We start from the raw sequence: 19619 nt of genomic DNA on the forward strand, positions 1-19619 counted from the left end.
GTGTATTACATGAAAAGTAATGATGAGTGACAGCATGTCAGGATTCCAGCAGTTGCCCCGCAATTAAATCCCGAGTCTCGAGCCAAACTTCCAAAAAGGATTTATTCGGAGTTAAACATGTCTGGCACTGCCTGGGTGTAGCCGACTCTGAGACACATCGTTCATTGTCACCCTTGACCCTGGTTCCCCCCATCCCCGGTGTATCGTAATTCATATTCTCCAATGGGACACCTCCATAGCCCAGAGCCATCAATCATGCTCATCAGTTAGAATTTTGCCCGGCAGAAACTTCAGTCACCTAGTTTACAATCAAAAGTATTGATGGAATGCACTTTCGGTTTCCAAGCTGCTGCACTGCTCTTTCCCCCCCCTCCCTTTCTGTTGGCCACTCTAAAAAGACCAGAGAAATATTTTAGGAGTTGACATTCTTAGCCATGCTGAATTTTGGTAAACCTTTTGGATGGCCGGGGAGTTCTGGGAGTTGAACTCCGTCCATTTTCAAGGTGCCCAGGATGGGTAACGCTGCTAAACATTTAGATTATACCTGGCACCCCAATTTTTTATTTATTTTTTTTGCAAACCACGGCGCTTTCTTACCTATCTCCAGCTGCCCCTATCTTCATTTAGTATTACGTTTATATTACATCTGGTGTGGTATCTTATGGTAGATGGTGATTGTATTTCATGATTGTGATCCTGGTTTATCGCTTGTGGCTTAATGGGGGCAATGAGAGCTTATGCACCAGAGACAAATTCCTTGCGTAGCTTCACCACACTTGGCCAATAAAGAATTCTGATTCTATTTAGCAAGATTGTTGAGTTGTGGAGGGCAATTCCTGGAAGGGCTCAACAAAGCTGGCAAGCAGCTGCCAATGGCTGTACTACTATGCGGAAAGCTTATTCTATTATACTAGGTTATAATAAGCATATTGTATTATAACATATTCTATATTATAAGTATATTTCCATGTGGTATAATCAGTATATTATAACATAATATAGTAGAATAGAATCACCTTTCCACGTGGTATAATAAATATGTTATACTATAACATACTTATTATAAGTATATTGTATTCTAACGTATTCTACTGTATATTATGGTATATTATTATAATATTAGGATGTTCAACAGGTACAGCATCCAAATCACACGCACACACAAAAGCTACCGGAATATTCCACTTTATTCAAGGTTGGTTACGCCCAACTTTTGTGTTGAGTTCCAGGCCACACCACTTTTTAAAAAAACAACTTTAAGACATAATGGAACAACAAGAAGAGCACAGAAGAGCAGTGAAGAAATGCTGAGGACTAGAACCTTAGGATGGTAATATATTTTAAGTACACAGAGAATGTTTTAACCCGACCGGCTTAGAATTCTTCCAAGTACATGAAAAGGATGACCCAGATCAATCCCTTGAACTCCCAGAATTCCCCAGCCAGCAAAGATTGAAGAATAAAGCATCTAGATTACTTCTGTTTTTTTTAAAAAATTAAATAAAGTAACTTTCTTAAAGAGACGGTGGGAATGCAGGAGACCTTAATATATCTTGACTTCAGCAAAGTCAAGGGAAAAAAATAAAAACAACCCACGACAAGTTACCGTATATACTCGAGTATAAGTCGACCCGAATATAAGCCGAGGCACCTAATTTTACACAAAAAACTGGGAAAACTTATTGACTCGAGTATAAGCCGAGGGTGGGAAATGCAGCAGCTACTGGTAAATTTCAAAAATAAAAATAATTAATTTGGGAAACGATCTCACTATCATGAAAGGTTTAATTGATTCACTAACCCAAAAGAAGATGATGATGATGACAGCGGGAGGCAGGAGTCACTCTCTTCCCCTCCCTCGGAGGCCCCCTGAGTCAGGAGTCACTACCGCCGGCGCGGCCCCAGTCCCGCCACCTCGGGAAGGGAAAGGCAAAGCGCTTTCAGAGGGGAATCTGAGTATAAGCCGAGGGGGATTTTTTCAGCACAAAAAATGGGCTGAAAAACTAGGCTTATACTCGGGTATATACAGTAAATGAATAAGTGGGTTAAAAGAGGGATAGATGGGAAGTGATCTGCTGGCTGGCTAGGGGGGGATTCTGGGAGTTGAAGTCCACCCAATTTTTAAAAACAGGCCAAAATTGAGAATTGCTGGGTTTAAAGGGGGGGGGGGGAATTGCCCGCAGAGAATTCTGCGAGAAAGAGAAATTTGAACCCAACACTTTGGGAAATTTCATCCCATCAATTTGCAAGAAAGCTGTCGAATTTGGCCTATTTTTTCCCCCTTAGCGCCCAAGGTCCGGAAGGAAAATTGAATGCAATGCATTATATCACAATATACACACAACTGGTATTGATTTCTTCATTGTGTAGTGTCATTTGCACACCCTCCCTCCCACCACCCCAACTCTCTGGAAGGTTGGAATAAACCACCCTCCTCGAAAACAAAAGCAGCAGAATGCATTTTGTCACAATCCCATTGTTGTTGTTTGTGTGTGTGCGTGTGTGTGTAAAATTTGTGACGTTTCTGGAGAAAGGCAGGAAGGAGAAAATGAAAAGGATTTGACACTCGTCCGAGGGAGACGTTCCACGTTTCGTGCCGGGGAAGGACGCTGAAGCAGCCAATGGTGTATGTGTGTGTGTGTGTTGTGTGTCTTGGAGGGGGTGCCAGGCTCACTTGTGGTAGAACCGCTGACCTTGGGGGTGCTGTATGAAAGGGTGCCGGGGTGCTGTCTGGGGAGAGGCCTGGTAGCCGGACTGCAAGAGAGAAGCCCAATTAAGAAGGAAGAGGTTTAAATACACACACAAACACACACACAAAATCACTCTCAAGTACAATCACATTGGGTGTTAATGGGTTCTTCCAGAAACCAGGAGATGGTGACTTCTAGTACTGCATTAGGTATGAAAACTGGCAGGTGCCTTTAGGCCAATGACCAGGGGAATTCTAGTTCTCATTTAGGCATGAAAGCTACCTGGGAGACGTCGGCTAATAGCCAGGTGACGGTGAGTTCTAGTGTCATCTTATGCAACCAGGTGGCATCAGGACAATCATTAGGGGATGGTGAGTTCTAGTCCTCATTCAGGTATGAGACGGCTGGGTGACTTTGGGCCAATCACCAGGAGAATGGGAGTTCTAGTCCCGCCTTAGGCACGAAAGCCAGCTGGGTGACTTTGGTCCAATCACCAGGAGAATGGGAGTTCTAGTCCCGCCTTAGGCACGAAAGCCAGCTGGGTGACTTTGGTCCAATCACCAGGAGAATGGGAGTTCTAGTCCCGCCTTAGGCACGAAAGCCAGCTGGGTGACTTTGGTCCAATCACCAGGAGAATGGGAGTTCTAGTCCCGCCTTAGGCACGAAAGCCAGCTGGGTGACTTTGGTCCAATCACCAGGAGAATGGGAGTTCTAGTCCCGCCTTAGGCACGAAAGCCAGCTGGGTGACTTTGGTCCAATCACCAGGAGAATGGGAGTTCTAGTCCCGCCTTGGGCACGAAAGCCAGCTGGGTGACTTTGGTCCAATCACCAGGAGAATGGGAGTTCTAGTCCCGCCTTGGCACGAAAAGCCAGTTGGGTGACTTTGGGCCAATCACCAGGAGAATGGGAGTTCTGGTCCAACCTTAGGCACGAAAGCCAGTTGGGTGACTTTGGGCCAATCACCAGGAGAATGGGAGTTCTAGTCCCGCCTTAGGCAGGAAAGCCAGCTGGGTGACTTTGGGCCAATCGCCAGGAGAATGGGAGTCCTAGTCCCGCCTTAGGCACGCAAGCCAGCTGGGTGACTTTGATCCCATCACCAGGAGAATGGGAGTTCTAGTCCCGCCTTAGGCATGAAAGCCAGTTGGGTGACTTTGGGCCAATCACCAGGAGAATGGGAGTTCTAGTCCCTGCCTTAGGCACGAAAGCCAGTTGGGTGACTTTGGGCCAATCACCAGGAGAATGGGAGTTCTAGTCCGCCTTAGGCATGAAAGCCGGCTGGGTGACTTTGGGCCAATCACCAGGTGACTGGGAGTTCTAGTCCCGCCTTAGGCACGAAAGCCAGCTGGGTGACTTTGGGCCAATCACCAGGAGAATGGGAGTTCTAGTCCCGCCTTAGGCATGAAAGCCGGCTGGGTGACTTTGGGCCAATCACCAGGAGAATGGGAGTTCTAGTCCCGCCTTAGGCACGAAAGCCAGTTGGGTGACTTTGGGCCAATCACCAGGAGAATGGGAGTTCTAGTCCGCCTTAGGCATGAAAGCCGGCTGGGTGACTTTGGGCCAATCACCAGGTGACTGGGAGTTCTAGTCCCGCCTTAGGCACGAAAGCCAGCTGGGTGACTTTGGGCCAATCACCAGGAGAATGGGAGTTCTAGTCCCGCCTTAGGCATGAAAGCCAGCTGGGTGACTTTGGGCCAATCACCAGGAGAATGGGAGTTCTAGTCCACGCCTTAGGCACGAAAGCCAGCTGGGTGACTTTGGGCCAATCACCAGGAGAATGGGAGTTCTAGTCCCGCCTTAGGCACGAAAGCCAGCTGGGTGACATCAGGCGACATGAGTTCTAGCCTCACAGCAGCCTTTAATTTCAGCCCCTCCCTCCCACCTCTCAGAGGAAAACGTACCGTGTGGGGCTGCTGTGGGAAGCTCCCAGGCGATGCAGGCCGGGCCGTGTGAGTGTAAGCCAGAGTCGGCTGCAGCGCGTTTGAGAAGGAGACGGAAAAAAGAAAAAGAAAAGAAAAGCACATTAAAAACGAGTTCACTTTTCACCATCTGGTCATCTGCTTTTGACCTTTATCGTTGTTTCCACATCTCTATTGTGTGGTGTTGGAAGCCCTGGCCTTGAACCGCGAGAGGGAGGGCGGATCGATTGGATGAATAAATAGAAATAATGTTCCAAAGGTGGGGTTTTTTTCCCCCCCTCCCCCTCAAGAGGCAACTGGACTTTCTGTTGTTTTTTTTGGCTTGGATGATGTTTCGCTTCTCCTCTGAGAAGCTTCTTCAGTTCTGACTGGGAGGCCGGGAAAGGGAAGGATTCATATTCCTTGCACACAAGCTGGTCAATTGCGTCCTTTTTTTGGAGGGCCTTTGAGGCCTCTTGGAAGTTGGAGGGAGGGTGGAGATAAACCTCCAAGTGGTCTCAACGACCCTTTAAAAAGGATGCAAACAACCAGCTTGTCTGCAAGGACTCTAAATCCTGACCTGGATGACTGAGAATCTCCCTAGACGTGTGGTACGTATGTATGTGTATATATACAGGGTCTCCTGCTTGAGCAGGGGGTTGGTCTAGAAGACCTCCAAGGTCCCTCCCCCTTCTCTGATTCTAAAATTCTTCCTTCCTTCTTCTTTTTCATTTTCTCTTCCTCTTTCCCTTTCTTTCTTTCTTTCTTTCTTTCTTTCTTTCTTTCTTTCTTTCTTTCTTCTTTCTTTTTCTTCCTTCCTTTTTCCATTCTTTCTTTCCTTCCTTCCATTCTTTCTTTCCTTCCTTTCCTTCCTTTCTCTCTCTCTTTCCCAAAGCTTCTTTTTTTTCAGGATGCAATTGGATTTTCTTGGTTGTTTTTTTTTGAAGACGTTTGAAGCTTCTCCAACTCTAACCCAGATTTATATTCCTTGCAGACAGCTGCAAGGGGAATATATTTATTATATTATATTATATTATATTATATTATATTATATTATATTATATTATATTATATTATATTATATTATATTATGTTATGTTATGTTATGTTATGTTATATTATATTATATATTATTATATTATTATATTATATTATATTATATTATATTATATTATATTATATTATATTATATTATTATATTATATTATATTATATTATATTATATTATATTATATTATATTATATTAATTATATTATATTATATTATTAATTATATTATATTTATTATATTATATTATAGAATAGAATAGAATAGAATAGAATACATACATACATACATACATATATATATATATATATAGGATGGTGGGGAAGTGTGTGTGTGTATATACACAGACATATACATACATACATAGACACATATATATATATACACACACACACATATATATACACACACAAAGGGTATGTATCTCTATATATACATACATGCATACATACATACATATATACATACATACACTGCTCAAAAAAATAAAGGGAACACGACAATAAGACATCCTAGATCTGAATGAATGAAACATTCTCATTAAATACTTTGTTCATTACATAGTTGAATGTGCTGACAACAAAACCACACAAAAATTATCAATGGAAATCAAATTTAGCAACCCATGGAGGTCTGGATTTGGAGTTACACTCAAAATTAAAGTGGAAAAAAAAAAACACTACAGGCTGATCCAACATTCGCCAGCAGGATGAGAAAGGAAAGGACCGGACATTGCAATCGTGCCCCCCCACCCCCCATTCAAAAGGGGCACACGGGGGGTGGGCACCGGCTGTGCCAACCTCCCTCCCCCCGCCTCCGGGCTTACCTTGGCGGTGGTTTGCATCTGGACAGGGAGCTGCGAGGCCTGGAGGAGCCCCTGGTTCGGATGGAGGGCCTGGGGGTGCATCGGACGGAGGGTCGACTGGGAGACACAAGGGGGAAGCCACAGAGTGGTCAGCCCACTCCCCTACCTCTCTCTCTCTCGAAGGGACCCCCGTTGGAGGGCAGGGGAGAAAAGGGACAACTCAGCCCATCTAGATACCTTCAGGTGCCCCCGCCCCCCAAATTTATTATTTATTTTTTAATCTGATAGGACAAACTTTCTACCTTCCAGATTTAAACAGGACAAGATGACGTCGGATCATGTAGGATCACAATAAGGACTAGAACTCACAGACTCCTAGTGATTGGCCCAAAGTCACCCAGCTGCCTTTCATGGCTAAGGTGGGACTAGAACTCACAGACTCCTAGGGACTGGGCCAAAGTCACCCAGCTGGCATTCATGCCTAAATGGGAACTATAACACTGTCTCCAGGTGATTTTCCCAAGTAAACCAGCCGGCTTTCATGGCTAAAGGAAGGACTACAACTCCCGGTCTCCTGGTGATTGGTCCCAAAATCACCAAGCGGGCTTTCATCTCTAACGTGGAACTAGAACTCCCTATCTCCTGGCTTCCATGCCTAAATGGGGACTAGAACTCACAGCCCCCTGGTGATTTCCCCAGTCACCCAGCCGACTTCCATGCCTAAGGTGGGACTAGAGTTCACCGTCTCCTGGTTTCCAGCCTGACCTCTCAACCCCCAGGAACTAAACTGGCCACGGGCACCTGAACTTGGCCGAGCCGAGAAATACTCGGGATTCGAACTCACCGAATCGGAAAATCCGGACTGCTGATTGGCGTGTTCCAGCTGCTTCTGAAGTGGGATGGTGCTGCTCGGCGGGATGAAACCTTAAGTGGACACGAAAAGGGCGCAGGCATCATCATGAGAAAAGGGGTGGGAAGAAGAAAGGGAGGAGAGAGGAGGAGGAGGAAGGAGGAAAGAAGGAAGGAGGGAATGGAGGGAGGGAGGATGGAAAGAAGAAAGGAAAGAGGAGGGAAGGAGGAAAGGAGGGAATGGAGGGAGGGAGGATGGAAAGAAGGAGGGAAGGAGGAAAGGAGGGAATGGAGGGGAGGGAGGATGGAAAGAAGAAAGGAGGGAGGGAAGGAGGAAAGGAGGGAATGGAGGGAGGGAGGATGGAAAGAAGAAAGGAGGGAAAGGAGGAAAGGAGGGAATGGAGGGAGGGAGGATGGAAAGAAGAAAGGAGGGAGGAGGGAAGGAGGAAAGGAGGGGAATGGAGGGAGGGAGGATGGAAAGAAAGGAGGGAGGGAAGGAGGAAAGGAGGGAATGGAGGGAGGGAGGATGGAAAGAAGAAAGGAGGGAGGGAAGGAGGGAATGGAGGGAGGGAGGATGGAAAGAAGAAAGGAAAGAGGGAGGGAGGAGGAAGGGAGGGATGGAGGAAGGGAGGAAAGGAAGGAGGGTGGGAGGGAGGGTGTAAAGAAAAAGGAAGGAGGGAGAAGAGGGAATGGAGGGAGGGATGGAGGGAGGAGGAGGGAAGAAGGAATGATGGAAAGATGAAAGGATGGAGGGAGGAAAATGAAGGAAAGAATAAAGGAAGGAGGGAGGGAGAAGTGGGAATGGAGGAAGGGATGGAGGGAGGAAAGATGGAGGAAAGAAGGAGGGAATGGAGGGAAGAAGGGTGGAAGGGGAAGGGAGGAGGGAGGAAAGGAAGGAGGGTGGGAGGAATGGGGGAAGGGATGGAGGAAGTACGGAGGGAGGGAGCGAGAGAGGGAGAAAGGATGGAGAAGGAACATCCTGGATGTGTCTTGCGTTTCGGGGGGAAAAGGGGCAAAGGGGAAACATGCCTTTGGCTGGTTCCCACCCCCCTCCAAGCAGGAGATGGGATGGATGACCTCAGGCACCCTCCCCATCCTTGGTACGGAACTCACCTGCTTGGGCAGCGGGAAGTGACCGTGAATGGCATAACCAGGTTGTTGCTGGGGCAGATACTGCATCGTGGAGAAAGCGGACGGGCCTGGAAGCCGGTGGGTGAGAGGAAGAGAAGGTGGTGAGATGTTGGTTTAGTCCTGGCTTGTTCTGCCCACGTGTCTCAGGGGGCTTTCCCAGACTAACGTCCGCCCCCACTTCCTTTCCTCCTGCTTACCTCGGATGGACTGGCTGCTGGCGTAGCTGGCGTGTGCTGGCTCTGCCCCACGGCGTAGGGGCTGTGCCCGGATTGGCTGCCCTGGTACTGCCCGTGTTCCGGGGTGCCGGCTGGGAAAGCCGGCTGGGTTGCAAAATGTCGGGTCTGACAGGGAAAAGAGACAACCCACCACCACCACCCAAAAAAAAATAAAAGGGATCAGAAGATGATTCTGGACTTTTTTCTGGATCTTCCTGTCCCAAATTAACCCCCCAATTTTCCTCTGAGTTGTAGGCAATGTGGAGGCCATCCTCGACTTACAACTGCTCGCTTAGTGTCCGCTTAAGTTTTCTTTTGTGTTCTACAGGTCTCCTTCAAAGAAGTGAGAGGAGCCGAATGTCAACTCCTAAAACATTTATTGGTTTAGTGTCTGCTCGAAATGTTTAAAAAAGTGACCTAGGACCATTTCTACCACCCCCACTTAAGTTTTCTTTTTGTGTTCTACAGGTCACCTTCAAAGAAGTGAGGGGAGCCGAATGTCAACAACTCCTAAAATATTTCTCGGGTCTTTTTCGAGTGGCCAACTGATTTGGGAGTGGGGGGGGTGGGGGAGAGCAGTGGAAATCAAAAGCACATTCCATCAATGGCTTTTCAAAGATAGTAACCAGGTGACCGAAGTTTCTGCCGAGCAAAATTCTAGTTGGAGAATGTGATTGATGACGCTTGGCTATGGACGGGTCTTGTTGGAAAATATGATTTGTGACAGACGGAGGGGGTGGGGTGAGGGGGAAAACCAGGGTCAAGGGTGACAATGAACAATGTTACTCAGAGTCAGCTTCACCCAGGCAGTGCCGGACATGTTAATATCAAATAAATCCTTTTTGGAAGTTTTGGCTCGAGACTCAGGATTTAATTACGGGCGACTGCCGGAATCCTAACACTACAAGCTGCCTGAGAGCCAACCCTCCCAGCTTTTGAGCAAAACACCGGCTATCACACACACACACCCCTTTTGATTTTCCCACCGTTGGGGTCTTTACCGTGATAACCGGCGGCCCGAACATCTGCTTGACACGGTCAGCCGGGATGAGGGTGGTAGCTCTGTTGTGCCCACTTGGGCTCCCTGTGGAGAAAACGGCAACCGATCCTAATATGATTTGCTGCCTGCCTTGCAATCCTAAAGCCGGTTTGGGAGGCTCATAAACTTATGCTAAAAGGAGTCAACCCCCCCAGAATAAAGGCAGTCCTTGATTTATGCGACCATTTCGTTTAGTGGTCGTCCAAAGTTGCAACGGCCCTGAAACAAAAGGGGGACCTCGGACTGTTTTCCCCGTGCTTACGACCACTTGCAGGTTCCCCCCTGGCTCCTATTTATGACGGTCCTTGGGGGGAATCCCCTTTGGTGACCTGGATTCACTTTAAGGACCGTGAGCCGCTGCTGCGATTCGTTTAGCAACGGTGGCAAGAAAACTCGTAAAATGAGGGGGGTGGGTGGAAATCCACCGAAAGAAGTGTTTCATTTAACAACCGAAGTGTGTGGGGGGGCTCGAGGGCGGTCATAAGTCGAGGAGGATCCCTGCAGGGGTAAGTCTCCGACTTAACAGTGGTTCCTTTAGCGACCGTCATAAAAAAAAATAATTACGGCCCTTTTCACACGTTCCCCAAGGAATCAAACGCAGACAACCGGCTCCTATAGGTGACGGTTGACAGGGCAACCGAATCGTACTTGTGAGGGTTGCAGCGTCCCATTTTGCGACGTTCTAATGAGCGAAGTCGGGGGCTCACTGAAGAATGGCAGCGATTCGCTTAACGACGTTTTTTAAAAAAAACAAAAACAAATGGGAGGAAAATTCATTGAACAACTCGCGTTTCAGCGACGGAAATCTGGGGTTTGGTCGTAAGCCGAGGACTCCCCTTTTAAATAAAAAAATGGGGGGGTGGGTGGGGGCAGAGAAAGAAATAGTCCAATCCTCCTTCTCTCTCTCTCTCTCCATCCATCTGTTTCTCTGGGGCTGCAGACCCCACCGATGACCCCCACCCCGGCCTGGATCTCAGCCCCTCCCCACCCCTAATGGAGTCCCTGCCCCCCCACAAAGACACCCACCTTGCATGTTGAGGATGTGGGTCCCAGCGTGCACAGCCATCCCCTGCTGGTAGGCCGCCGCCGCCAAGGTGGTCATATCACTGGAGGGGGGGAGAAGGGAGGGGAGGAGAAGAAGCAAGAGAAATATGTCAGTCTCTCCACCCCGCCCCCCAGTGGCCTTCTTCTTCCTCTTCCTCCTCTTCCTCCTTCTCTTCCTCCCCTCCCCACAAATCCCATTCCTTTCTAGCACGGATGAGGTTCCCTAGTTGGGTCACGAAACGTCTGCAAGGAAACCACCCAACTGAGAGAGCACCTTCCTTCCTTCCTCCCTCCTTCCTTGCCTCCCTCCCCATTTCTCTCCTTCCTTCCTTTCTTCCTTCCTCCTCCCCATTTTCTCTCCTTCCTCCCCTCCCCATTTACTCTCCTTTCTCTTTCTTTCTTCCTTCCTCCCTCCCCATTTTCCCTCCTTCCTTCCTTCCTCCCTCCCCATTTTCTCTCCTTCCTTCCTTCCTCCCTCCCATTTACTCTCCTTTCTCTTTCTTTCTTCCTTCCTCCCTCCCATTTTCCCTCCTTCCTTCCTCCCTGCCTCCCCATTTTTTCTCTCCTTCCTTCCTCCCTCCCCATTTTCCCTCCTTCCTTCCTCCCTGCCTCCCCATTTTCTCTCCTTCCTTCCTCCCTCCCCATTTTCTCTTCTTCCTTCCTTGTCTCCCTCCCCATTTTCTCTCCTTCCTTCCTCCTTCCCCATTTTCTCTCCTTCCTCCCTCCCTCCCCATTTTCTCTCCTTCATTCCTTCCTCCCCATTTTCTCTCCTCCCTTCCTCATTTTCTCTCCTTCCTTCCTTCCTCCCCATTTTCTCTTCCTTCCTCCCTCCCTCCCCATATTCTCTCCTTCCTTCCTTCCTCCCCATTTTTCCTCCTTCCTTCCTTCTTTCCTCCCACCCCATTTTCTCTCCTTCTGTCAGCCTTCAAGATCTTCTGCTACTGCTTTGCATTTTTGGCTGCCATAAGTAAGGGGGGAGGAGGGGGAAAGTGTCTGGGAAGAGAGCTGGAGGTGTTACATTCTTGTGTTGTGTAAATGAGGGGGAGTATAAATTCCTGCTTTTGGGTTTCTATTTCTCCCTTAGCTTTCTTTCCTTTGCGCAGCTGCAAACCTTTATCAAAATATGCCAAGGTCAACGGACAGAGGCCTCATCACCACCTGAAGATGCCCACATGATCATATCCAGAACTTTTAATTGGAAGAATCTTTTGAACTTTGGGGGGTGGGAACAATTCCATCCCTTTGTATATGTGATCTACGTGCCTAATTTCTCAGATTCAGAATTCTACCTGTAGCTTCCACTTCGAATTCCAGTAAAATAATTCTTTCCTCTAATTTATGGAGTCTAAGTATTTCTTTCTTGGATTTTGAATGGAGCACAGACTGACACCTTCCTTCTTCCCTTCCTCCCAATTTTTCTCCTTCCTTCCTTCCTCCCTCCCCATTTTCTCTTCTTCCTTCCTTGTCTCCCTCCCCATTTTCTCTCCTTCCTTCCTTCCTCCCCATTTTTCTCCTTCCTTCCTCCCCAGTTTCTCTCCTTCCTTCCTCCCTCCCCATTTTCTCTCCTTCCTTGCCTCCCTCCCCATTTTCTCTCCTTCCTTCCTTCCTCCCCATTTTCTCTCCTTCCTTCCTCCCCAGTTTCTCTCCTTCCTTCCTCCCTCCCCATTTTCTCTCCTTCCTTGCCTCCCTCCCCATTTTCTCTCTTTCCTTCCTTCCTCCCTCCCCATTTTCTCTCCTTCCTTCCTCCCTCCCCATTTTCTGTCTTTCCTTCCTTCCTTCCTTCCCTTTCTCCTAGCATCGTTGACGTTCCCTAGTTGGGTCACGAAACGTCTGCAAGGAAACCACCCAGCTGAGAGAGCACCAGAGACTCCCAGCCACAAAGTGTTTTTATGAGTGACTGGGGCTCTCCCATGTTTGGGGCCAAGAGGAGACAGAACCCAGAAAGCCAAGTGGTGTGTGTGTGTGTGTGTGTGTGTGTGTGTGTCTCCTGACATCCGCCAACGGCCTGGAAAGCTTCTGGAGACTAGTTCCCCCCCCAAGGCAGCCTTGGGCTCTGCTGGACACCACGTCGTGGCCAGATCAAAGTGGGGGGAGGGGAGGAGGGCTACCCAAGGCTGGGCGCTGGCCTCTGCCCCCCGACCCCCCGCCTGCTCCAGGGCAGAGGGAGGAAGGAGAGGGAGGGTCCCACCTCTGCTCCATGCGGCGGCGTTTCTCCTCTTCGTGGAGGACTTTCTTGAGTTGGAGGAAGAGCTGGTGTTTCTCCTCCTGCAGCGCCTGCAGCTTCTCCTGCAGCTTCAGGATCTGGGGGGGTGGTGGAGGGGGAGAGAGAGAGGGAGAGAGGGAGGGGGTCGAGTCAAGGGGGACTCGGGGGGAGAGTGGAGGCTCCTCCTCCCGGCCGCCCGGCAACCCCACCTGCTCCTTGGTCTCCTCCAGGGACATGCGCTCCTCCATCTCCTTCTTCCTCCTCCGCTCCTGCTCCTCCTTCATCTTCTGCTCCATCATCTTGTCCACCTCTTCTTCTTCTGCGGGACAGAGGGAGGGGCTGCTACCAAGGGGGGCAGCGCCTGCTCCCCTCCCTTCACAAAGGCGGCAGGCGTTGGGACTTGCCGCTAGCCAGCTCCTTGGAGGGAGGGTGGGTTTTTCACCCCCTTTTGGCCTTTTCCAACCCCCCAACCACGGTCTCTCCATGAGGCCTCCCCGCCCCCACAACCACACTCTCCCCTTTAGGAGCTCTGGGACCCCTCCCCAAAGTTAGGGGAGGCCCCCTGGCTGCTGAAATGTGGGGAATATCCCCCTCCCCTTCCTCGTTTTAAGGTGTGAGATCTGCAGAGAAAAGACTGCAAACCGGGAGGGGGTCTCCAATCAGGGCCATTGTTTTAAAAAAAATTAAAATAACTATTAAAGATTTAAATATATCTATATATCTATATATGTCTCTCTCTCTCTCTCTCTTTTCTCTCCATCCATCCATCTATCTATCTACACACATACACACAATACGTAATATAAGACATTTTGTTACAAACGAAATCCATGTGAAAGACAAAACTAACACACATAAAACACATATGCTTCTAGTACAATTAGACAGCGTGTCCTTTCCTCAAAAACAATTTTTCTGACGTTCCTTTCCTGTTACTGGTCAATGCTCTTAGTCTAACCGCTTTATTCCCCCCCATTCCTGTATCCTTTTATTCTCTGGCATTTATCCTTAATCCAATTGTACCGTTTCCCCGAACTGTACTATCTTTTGAGTCTGCTCTGTTCTTTAGTTTTTGGGTAAAGTACGTCCATTTCAAGCAGATCGAGAACCTTCTGAGTTATCAAACGGTTTGTTGGCATTTGGTCCCAGCATTTTGCCAATGCGATTCTTCCTGCCGTAATTATAGGAAGAATTAAGTATTTTGTTTCTTTTGCATGGTCACCTTTTATCATTCCCGATAAAAATATTTCGCTAACCGGGCCACTTTTATGGCTTGGGGGGGACTTCAACTCCCAGAATGCCCCAGACAGGCTAAGGCCCTTCCCTCCATTGGCCACAGGCAACGAAACCTGCTCCTTTGGCACGGCCAGATGGCCAAAGGAACAGTTGAGACCGCCAGGAGGCTTCCCAAGACCCTTATGCAAGGGGAAAGGTCATTTTTGGGGGGGAAGGGGGTCTACCTTGTTTAGAACAAGAGGGTTCCCCCTCCCCTCCAGAAGGTCGGGGCCATAGTTGACCCCTTGGGACAAGCCCAGCCTGGCATGGTCGGCTCCTGGGAGGGGCCAAGCTTGGCGACTTTTAATTTGCCTTTTGGTGGACTTCAACTCCCAGAATCCGCCCATGTCTTTGAGGGGCACATCTGGCCCTGGTCACCATCCCATCCAGCTGTGGGATCCTCTGGTTCGTCAGTCGACAAAGACGTCCAAATCGTAAAGTTTGGCTGAGATTCCAATGGTTAAATTATGTCCAGGGCCTACTAAAGCGAGTAATAATTTAAAAAAAAAAGAGAAATTTAAAAGAAAAACAAGGTGTGTGTGTGTGTGTGGGGGGGGAAACAGGGGAGGCGGGGTCTTTGGACATCGGTTTTCTTGCAGACGTCTCAACTAGGGAACGGCACCTGTGGTTGAAGGGGAGCAAGGTTGGGATTCAAGCCTGCTTGCAAGGGATTCTGGGAGTTGAAGTCCACGGGGGCTTCAAAGGAGCCCAAGTTTGGAGACGCCAGCTCCAAGGTCTCCTTTGGAAAAAGGGTGGACTTCAACTCCCAGAATTCCCCCAGCCTGCCATGTTGGTTGGGGGATTCTGGGAGTTGAAGTCCACGGGCTTCAAAGGGGCCGGCATTGCCCACCCATTCCTCCGTGGGCGCAGGGAGGCATCTCACTCCCCAGCCAGGCTTGGCATCCAGGAGGGGACCTTGGCCCGGCTTGGGACTGGGAGGAGACCCCGGGCTGGAAGTGTGAGGGGCTTGGAGGTCTGGAAGAGGGTCGGTCGGGAAATATAGGGGGGCCTGATAGGGCAGGAGGGGTCTGGAAAGGTGGGGGGTGGAACTGGGGGCATCTGAAAGTGGCAACGTGTGTGGGGAGAGGTGTCAAATGAGGGAGGGGCTGGGAGTGTGTTTGTGTGCGCAAGTGTGTGTGGGGGCTGGATATGTGGAGGGCCTGGGGGTCGGAAGTGGGGTATTGCAAGTGTGGGTGTGGGGGGAGGACTGGAACTGGGGTGTCTATAAGTGCCTGAAGTGTAGAAAGCCGGGTGTGTGTGTGTGTCTGGAAACATTGGAGGAGTGTTTACAAGTGTGTGTGGCGGGGTCTCAAGCAGGAGGGGTGGAAATAGGGGCGCTGGAAGTGGGAGGGGGTCTGTAGATGGGGTCCCATCTGAAAGGAAGGGGGATCTCACCATCAAAATTGGCAAAAACGCACCCGAAGCTATTCCCCCAAATATTGGAAGCGTAATAAGGAAATTGGGAACATACTATCACTTACGGTGGAACTGTAAGAAATCCCAAAATTCTTGGCCGAAAATTCAGAAATTGGACAGTGTGAAATTCAAATCGAATTACAGACCTGATTTTTTTTTTTCTATTGGGAATTAATGTGGGAAAATACAAGAAAGATGCAATATACTTAACTAATCCATGTCACTACAGCCGCAAGGGGAACTTAGTCCCCAAAATTGGAAAGGTGACGAAACGCCAGATGAGAGGGAATTTGGAAAATTTGGATGGGCAAACTAACTCAAGAATTTAAAAAAAAACAACAAGACCGAATCTGATTATTATAAAATTTGGGAGAAGTTTGACCACTGGTTTGGAAAAAAAGGAAGGAACAAGATGATTAAAAGTGACCAGATTTTATGTATCTATGTAAGTTTGTATCATTCTTTGTACTTGTTAATTAAGGATGGGAGACAATCAGGTGCGTCAGGATGGATGCACCACCTTAAATGTCTTTTCTTTCTTTCTTTTTAATAAATGGATTGTAAATAAATAGGGATAAGCACTAGATAAGTTAATGATTTCCATCAGCACAAATTCTATATATTTGTAAGTAATGAACCAAATATTAGTATAAGATGAATGTCACAAACTGCTGATCTTGTAAGATTTATATTTTCTGTTGTTTGTCTTTTTTTTTAAATTATAAAATATTAATAAAGTTTATTAAAAAAAATGTCTTTTCTTTTTGTAGGTCTAATAAAATTTGTTTAGAAAGAAAAAGAAAGCAGGGGGGGATCTGCTCCTTGGGGGAGGATGCAGAAGTGGGGGGCTGGAAATGAGGGGGCTCAAAAATGTGTGTGTGGGGGGAGAGGAAATACGGATGCTGGAAGTGGTGGGTATGCAAATGCAGGGATTTTGGGGGGAAATGTGGGGAAGGGATTGGAAGTGGAGGGGTCTGCAAGGGGGGCATCTGAGAGGGGAGGAGGCGGAAGTGGGGGGCCTGGAAAGGCGAGGGGGGCAGCTCTGGTTGTGAGGGGGCTGTCTCGCCCTACAGCTTCCTGGAGGGGGGAGCTGGAACTGTGGAGGGCCTAGGGGAGGTCAAAAATATGGGAGGGGGTGTCTGCAAATGTGGGGGATGGAAGGGTGTTGGGGGCCACAATATGGGGGTGGACTTGAAGGGGGGGAAATGGGAGTGTATATGAGGGCGTGGGGCCTCTGGAAGTTGAGGGACATCAACCATATGGGGAGGGGGTGTCAGTCAATGGGGAGGGGGCTGCAAGTGGGGGAAGCGTGGAAATGGGGGTCTGGAAGTGGGGCTGTTTGTAAGTGGCTGAAGTGGGGAGTCCAATGTGGGGGGTGGAGGAGTGTGTGCAGGGGGTCTCAATAGGGGGGAATAAGGAAATGGGGGTGTCGGGGGTCTCACCCTGCCGCTTCCTCTCCCTCTCCACCATGACGTGCCGGTGGAGGGCGCGGGCCATGGCTGAGCTCAGCTTCGGGCGCTCCAGCAGGGCCGGCATGGTGGCGGTCGCAATCCTCGCGGCGCCCGGAGACCCCCGGGGAGGGGGAGGGTGAGGCGGGGGCAGCAGCGGAACGACGGCGGAGAGACCCCTCCCCTTCCCCGCACCAGGCCTCACTTCCGCTCCGGAGCTTCCTCTTCCGGGTCGCCGCGCTCAGTCCCCGCCTTCGTGCGTAGAAGCCTGGCGGGAGGCGGTGGGGCCTGCATGCAAATAAGATGGCAGTGGGCGTGGCTTCCTTCGCCCCCCCACCCCGCGCGTAGAACCCTTTCAGGAGGCGACGTAGGGAAGAGGAAAAAGGGGCGGGGCCAGCATGCAGATCCAGACGGTGGGTGTGGCTTCCTTCCTTCCGCACGCTCCGCGCCTAGAACCATGTCAAGCGGAGGCGTATGGAAGATTAATGGGCGTGGCCTGCATGCAAATAGACCTGCGGTGGACGTGGCTTCTTTCCGCACCCACCCTCCCCATCCCGCCCGTAGAAGCCTGGCAGGAGGCGCCGTAGGAAAGAAAAGGGGGCGGGGCCTGCATGCAAATAGATGGCGGTGGGCGTGGCTCCCCCGCGTAGAACCCTGGCAAGAGGCGGTGTAAAGGAAGAGAAAAAGGGCGGGGCCTGCATGCAAATAGACCTACGGTGGGCGCAGCTTCCTTTTGCATCTCCTTCTCTTGCAGCAGGGAAGGGGGAGAAATTGGGGAAACCCCCTTATTAAACCCCCTCCCCAGCCATGGGGTGCCCCAAACCCCCAGCCTGGGAAGAAGCCCCCCCTTTTCACCCTGCTTGTCACTTTTTCCTGCCCCAAACAACCCTCTTGCAAGGTAGGACAGTGGGGGGGGCAAAGCTGGCTCGGAGGGGTCCTTAGGTCATCTAGTCCAGCCCCCTTTTGCTTTCCTGTAGGCACCCTGATAAAATGGGCCCACCCCTCTGTTTGCAGGTGTTCCATGGAAAGGGGTCTCTGTGCCCTCCCTCGAGCCTCCCGCCCGTTTAGTACCTGGAATCGTCACCTAAAACAATGTTGGCTGTTTAGCACTGGGAGATGGGAGACCACCAGGAGATCTCCGGAACGAGAAGAAATTGCCGGGAAACCAAATGCATTCTGATGTTTTTAAACGTGTTTTTTTTTTGCAGCTGATTCAATTACCGACTCGCAGGCAAGCTGGCAAATGTGTCTTTTCACCGCAATAATGCAGGTAGTCCTCGACTTACGGCGGTTCATCTAGTGACTTGTTCACAAAGTTGCAACGGCACTGGGGGGAAAAAAGGGACTTCGGACTGGGTTTTTGGCGTGGACGGCAGCAACATCCCTGCGGTTACATGGGCCAAACTCCGACGCTTGGCAACTGACGCACATTAACAACAGTTTGTGATGTTACGGTGTCACGTCATCCCCTTTTTTGCGACCTTCAAAACGGGGAAGCCGGATTCACTTAACAACCGAGTCCCTGACTTGTCAACGGTGGTGGTTCATTTAACAACAGTGGCAAGCTGTTACTAATACAAGCTGAATAGTCAAGATCTTGTTGATGATCCAAGCTCTGTCAAGGACCTTGGAATACTCATCTCTAATGTTCTAAGTGCTAGAGCCCACTGTAATTACAGAGCCCAAAAAGGCATTAAGAGTTGTTAACCTAATCTTACGTAGCTTTTTCTCTGGTAATATCACACTACTAACCAGAGCATACAAAACATTTGCTAGACCAATACTCGAATACAGCTCATCAGTCTGGAACCCACACTACATATCTGATATTAGCACAGTTGAGAAAGTCCAGAAATATTTCACAAGAAGAGTTCTCCACTCCTCTACTCGTTGCAGAAGACCTTATGCCACCAGACTTGAAATTCTAGACCTAGAAAATCTAGAACTACGAGGCCTTCGGTCCGATCTAAGTATAGTATGTAAAATCATACATTGCAATGTCCTGTCAATGAATATTTCAGCTTCAATCATAACAATACAACAGCACACAATAGATACAAAGTCAAGATAAACTGCACCAAACTTGATGGCAGGAAATACTTCAGCCACAGAGTGGTCAATGTCTGGAATCCTCTACCTGACTCTGTGGTTTCTTCCCCAAACCCCAAAAACTTTAACCTTAGACTGTCTACTATGGACCTCACCTCTTTCCTAAGAGGTCTCTAGGGGGCGTGCATAAGTGCACCAATGTGCCTACCGTCCCTGTCCTATTGTTTCTTTTTATTTTTCTTATTCGTATCCATTTTATGTATTCATAACTATGTCGATATTTATACCTGTTATCTTATAATTGCTTGACAAAATAAAATAAATAAAAATAAAGAAATCTCTGCTGGATCTGTTCCTCGCCCTGGCCTACCTCGGAGGGCTGGTGTGAAGATCCTGTGGAGCTGATAAAGTTGGAAGCTGTTCTCCAGCCAGGCAGCCAGCTTGCCGAGGCTCAGTTCTTTGGACAATTACCCGGGACATACAACTACCTTCACTTCCAGGCGTCCAAGGGT

The 19619-nt window shown here is 49.1% G+C and overlaps 1 protein-coding gene across 1 annotated transcript; it reads right to left on the reverse strand.

The window, feature by feature from the left end:
- Positions 1–1169: 1169 nt before the first annotated feature.
- GPS2 (G protein pathway suppressor 2) lies at positions 1170–17288 on the reverse strand. The gene is given in 12 exon segments (XM_087946586.1): positions 1170–2754; positions 4589–4657; positions 6460–6555; positions 7283–7362; positions 8397–8486; positions 8616–8645; positions 8648–8759; positions 9635–9717; positions 10699–10778; positions 12905–13017; positions 13129–13238; positions 17053–17288. Coding segments are annotated over 12 exon segments (1041 nt in total). The 5' UTR covers positions 17147–17288; the 3' UTR covers positions 1170–2670.
- Positions 17289–19619: the final 2331 nt, after the last annotated feature.

The sequence above is a fragment of the Notechis scutatus genome, chromosome Z (assembly GCF_049901735.1).
Source record: "Notechis scutatus isolate UNSWTSFEM ecotype Mainland chromosome Z, rNotScu1.2, whole genome shotgun sequence".
NCBI classification, from domain to species: Eukaryota; Metazoa; Chordata; class Lepidosauria; order Squamata; family Elapidae; genus Notechis; species Notechis scutatus.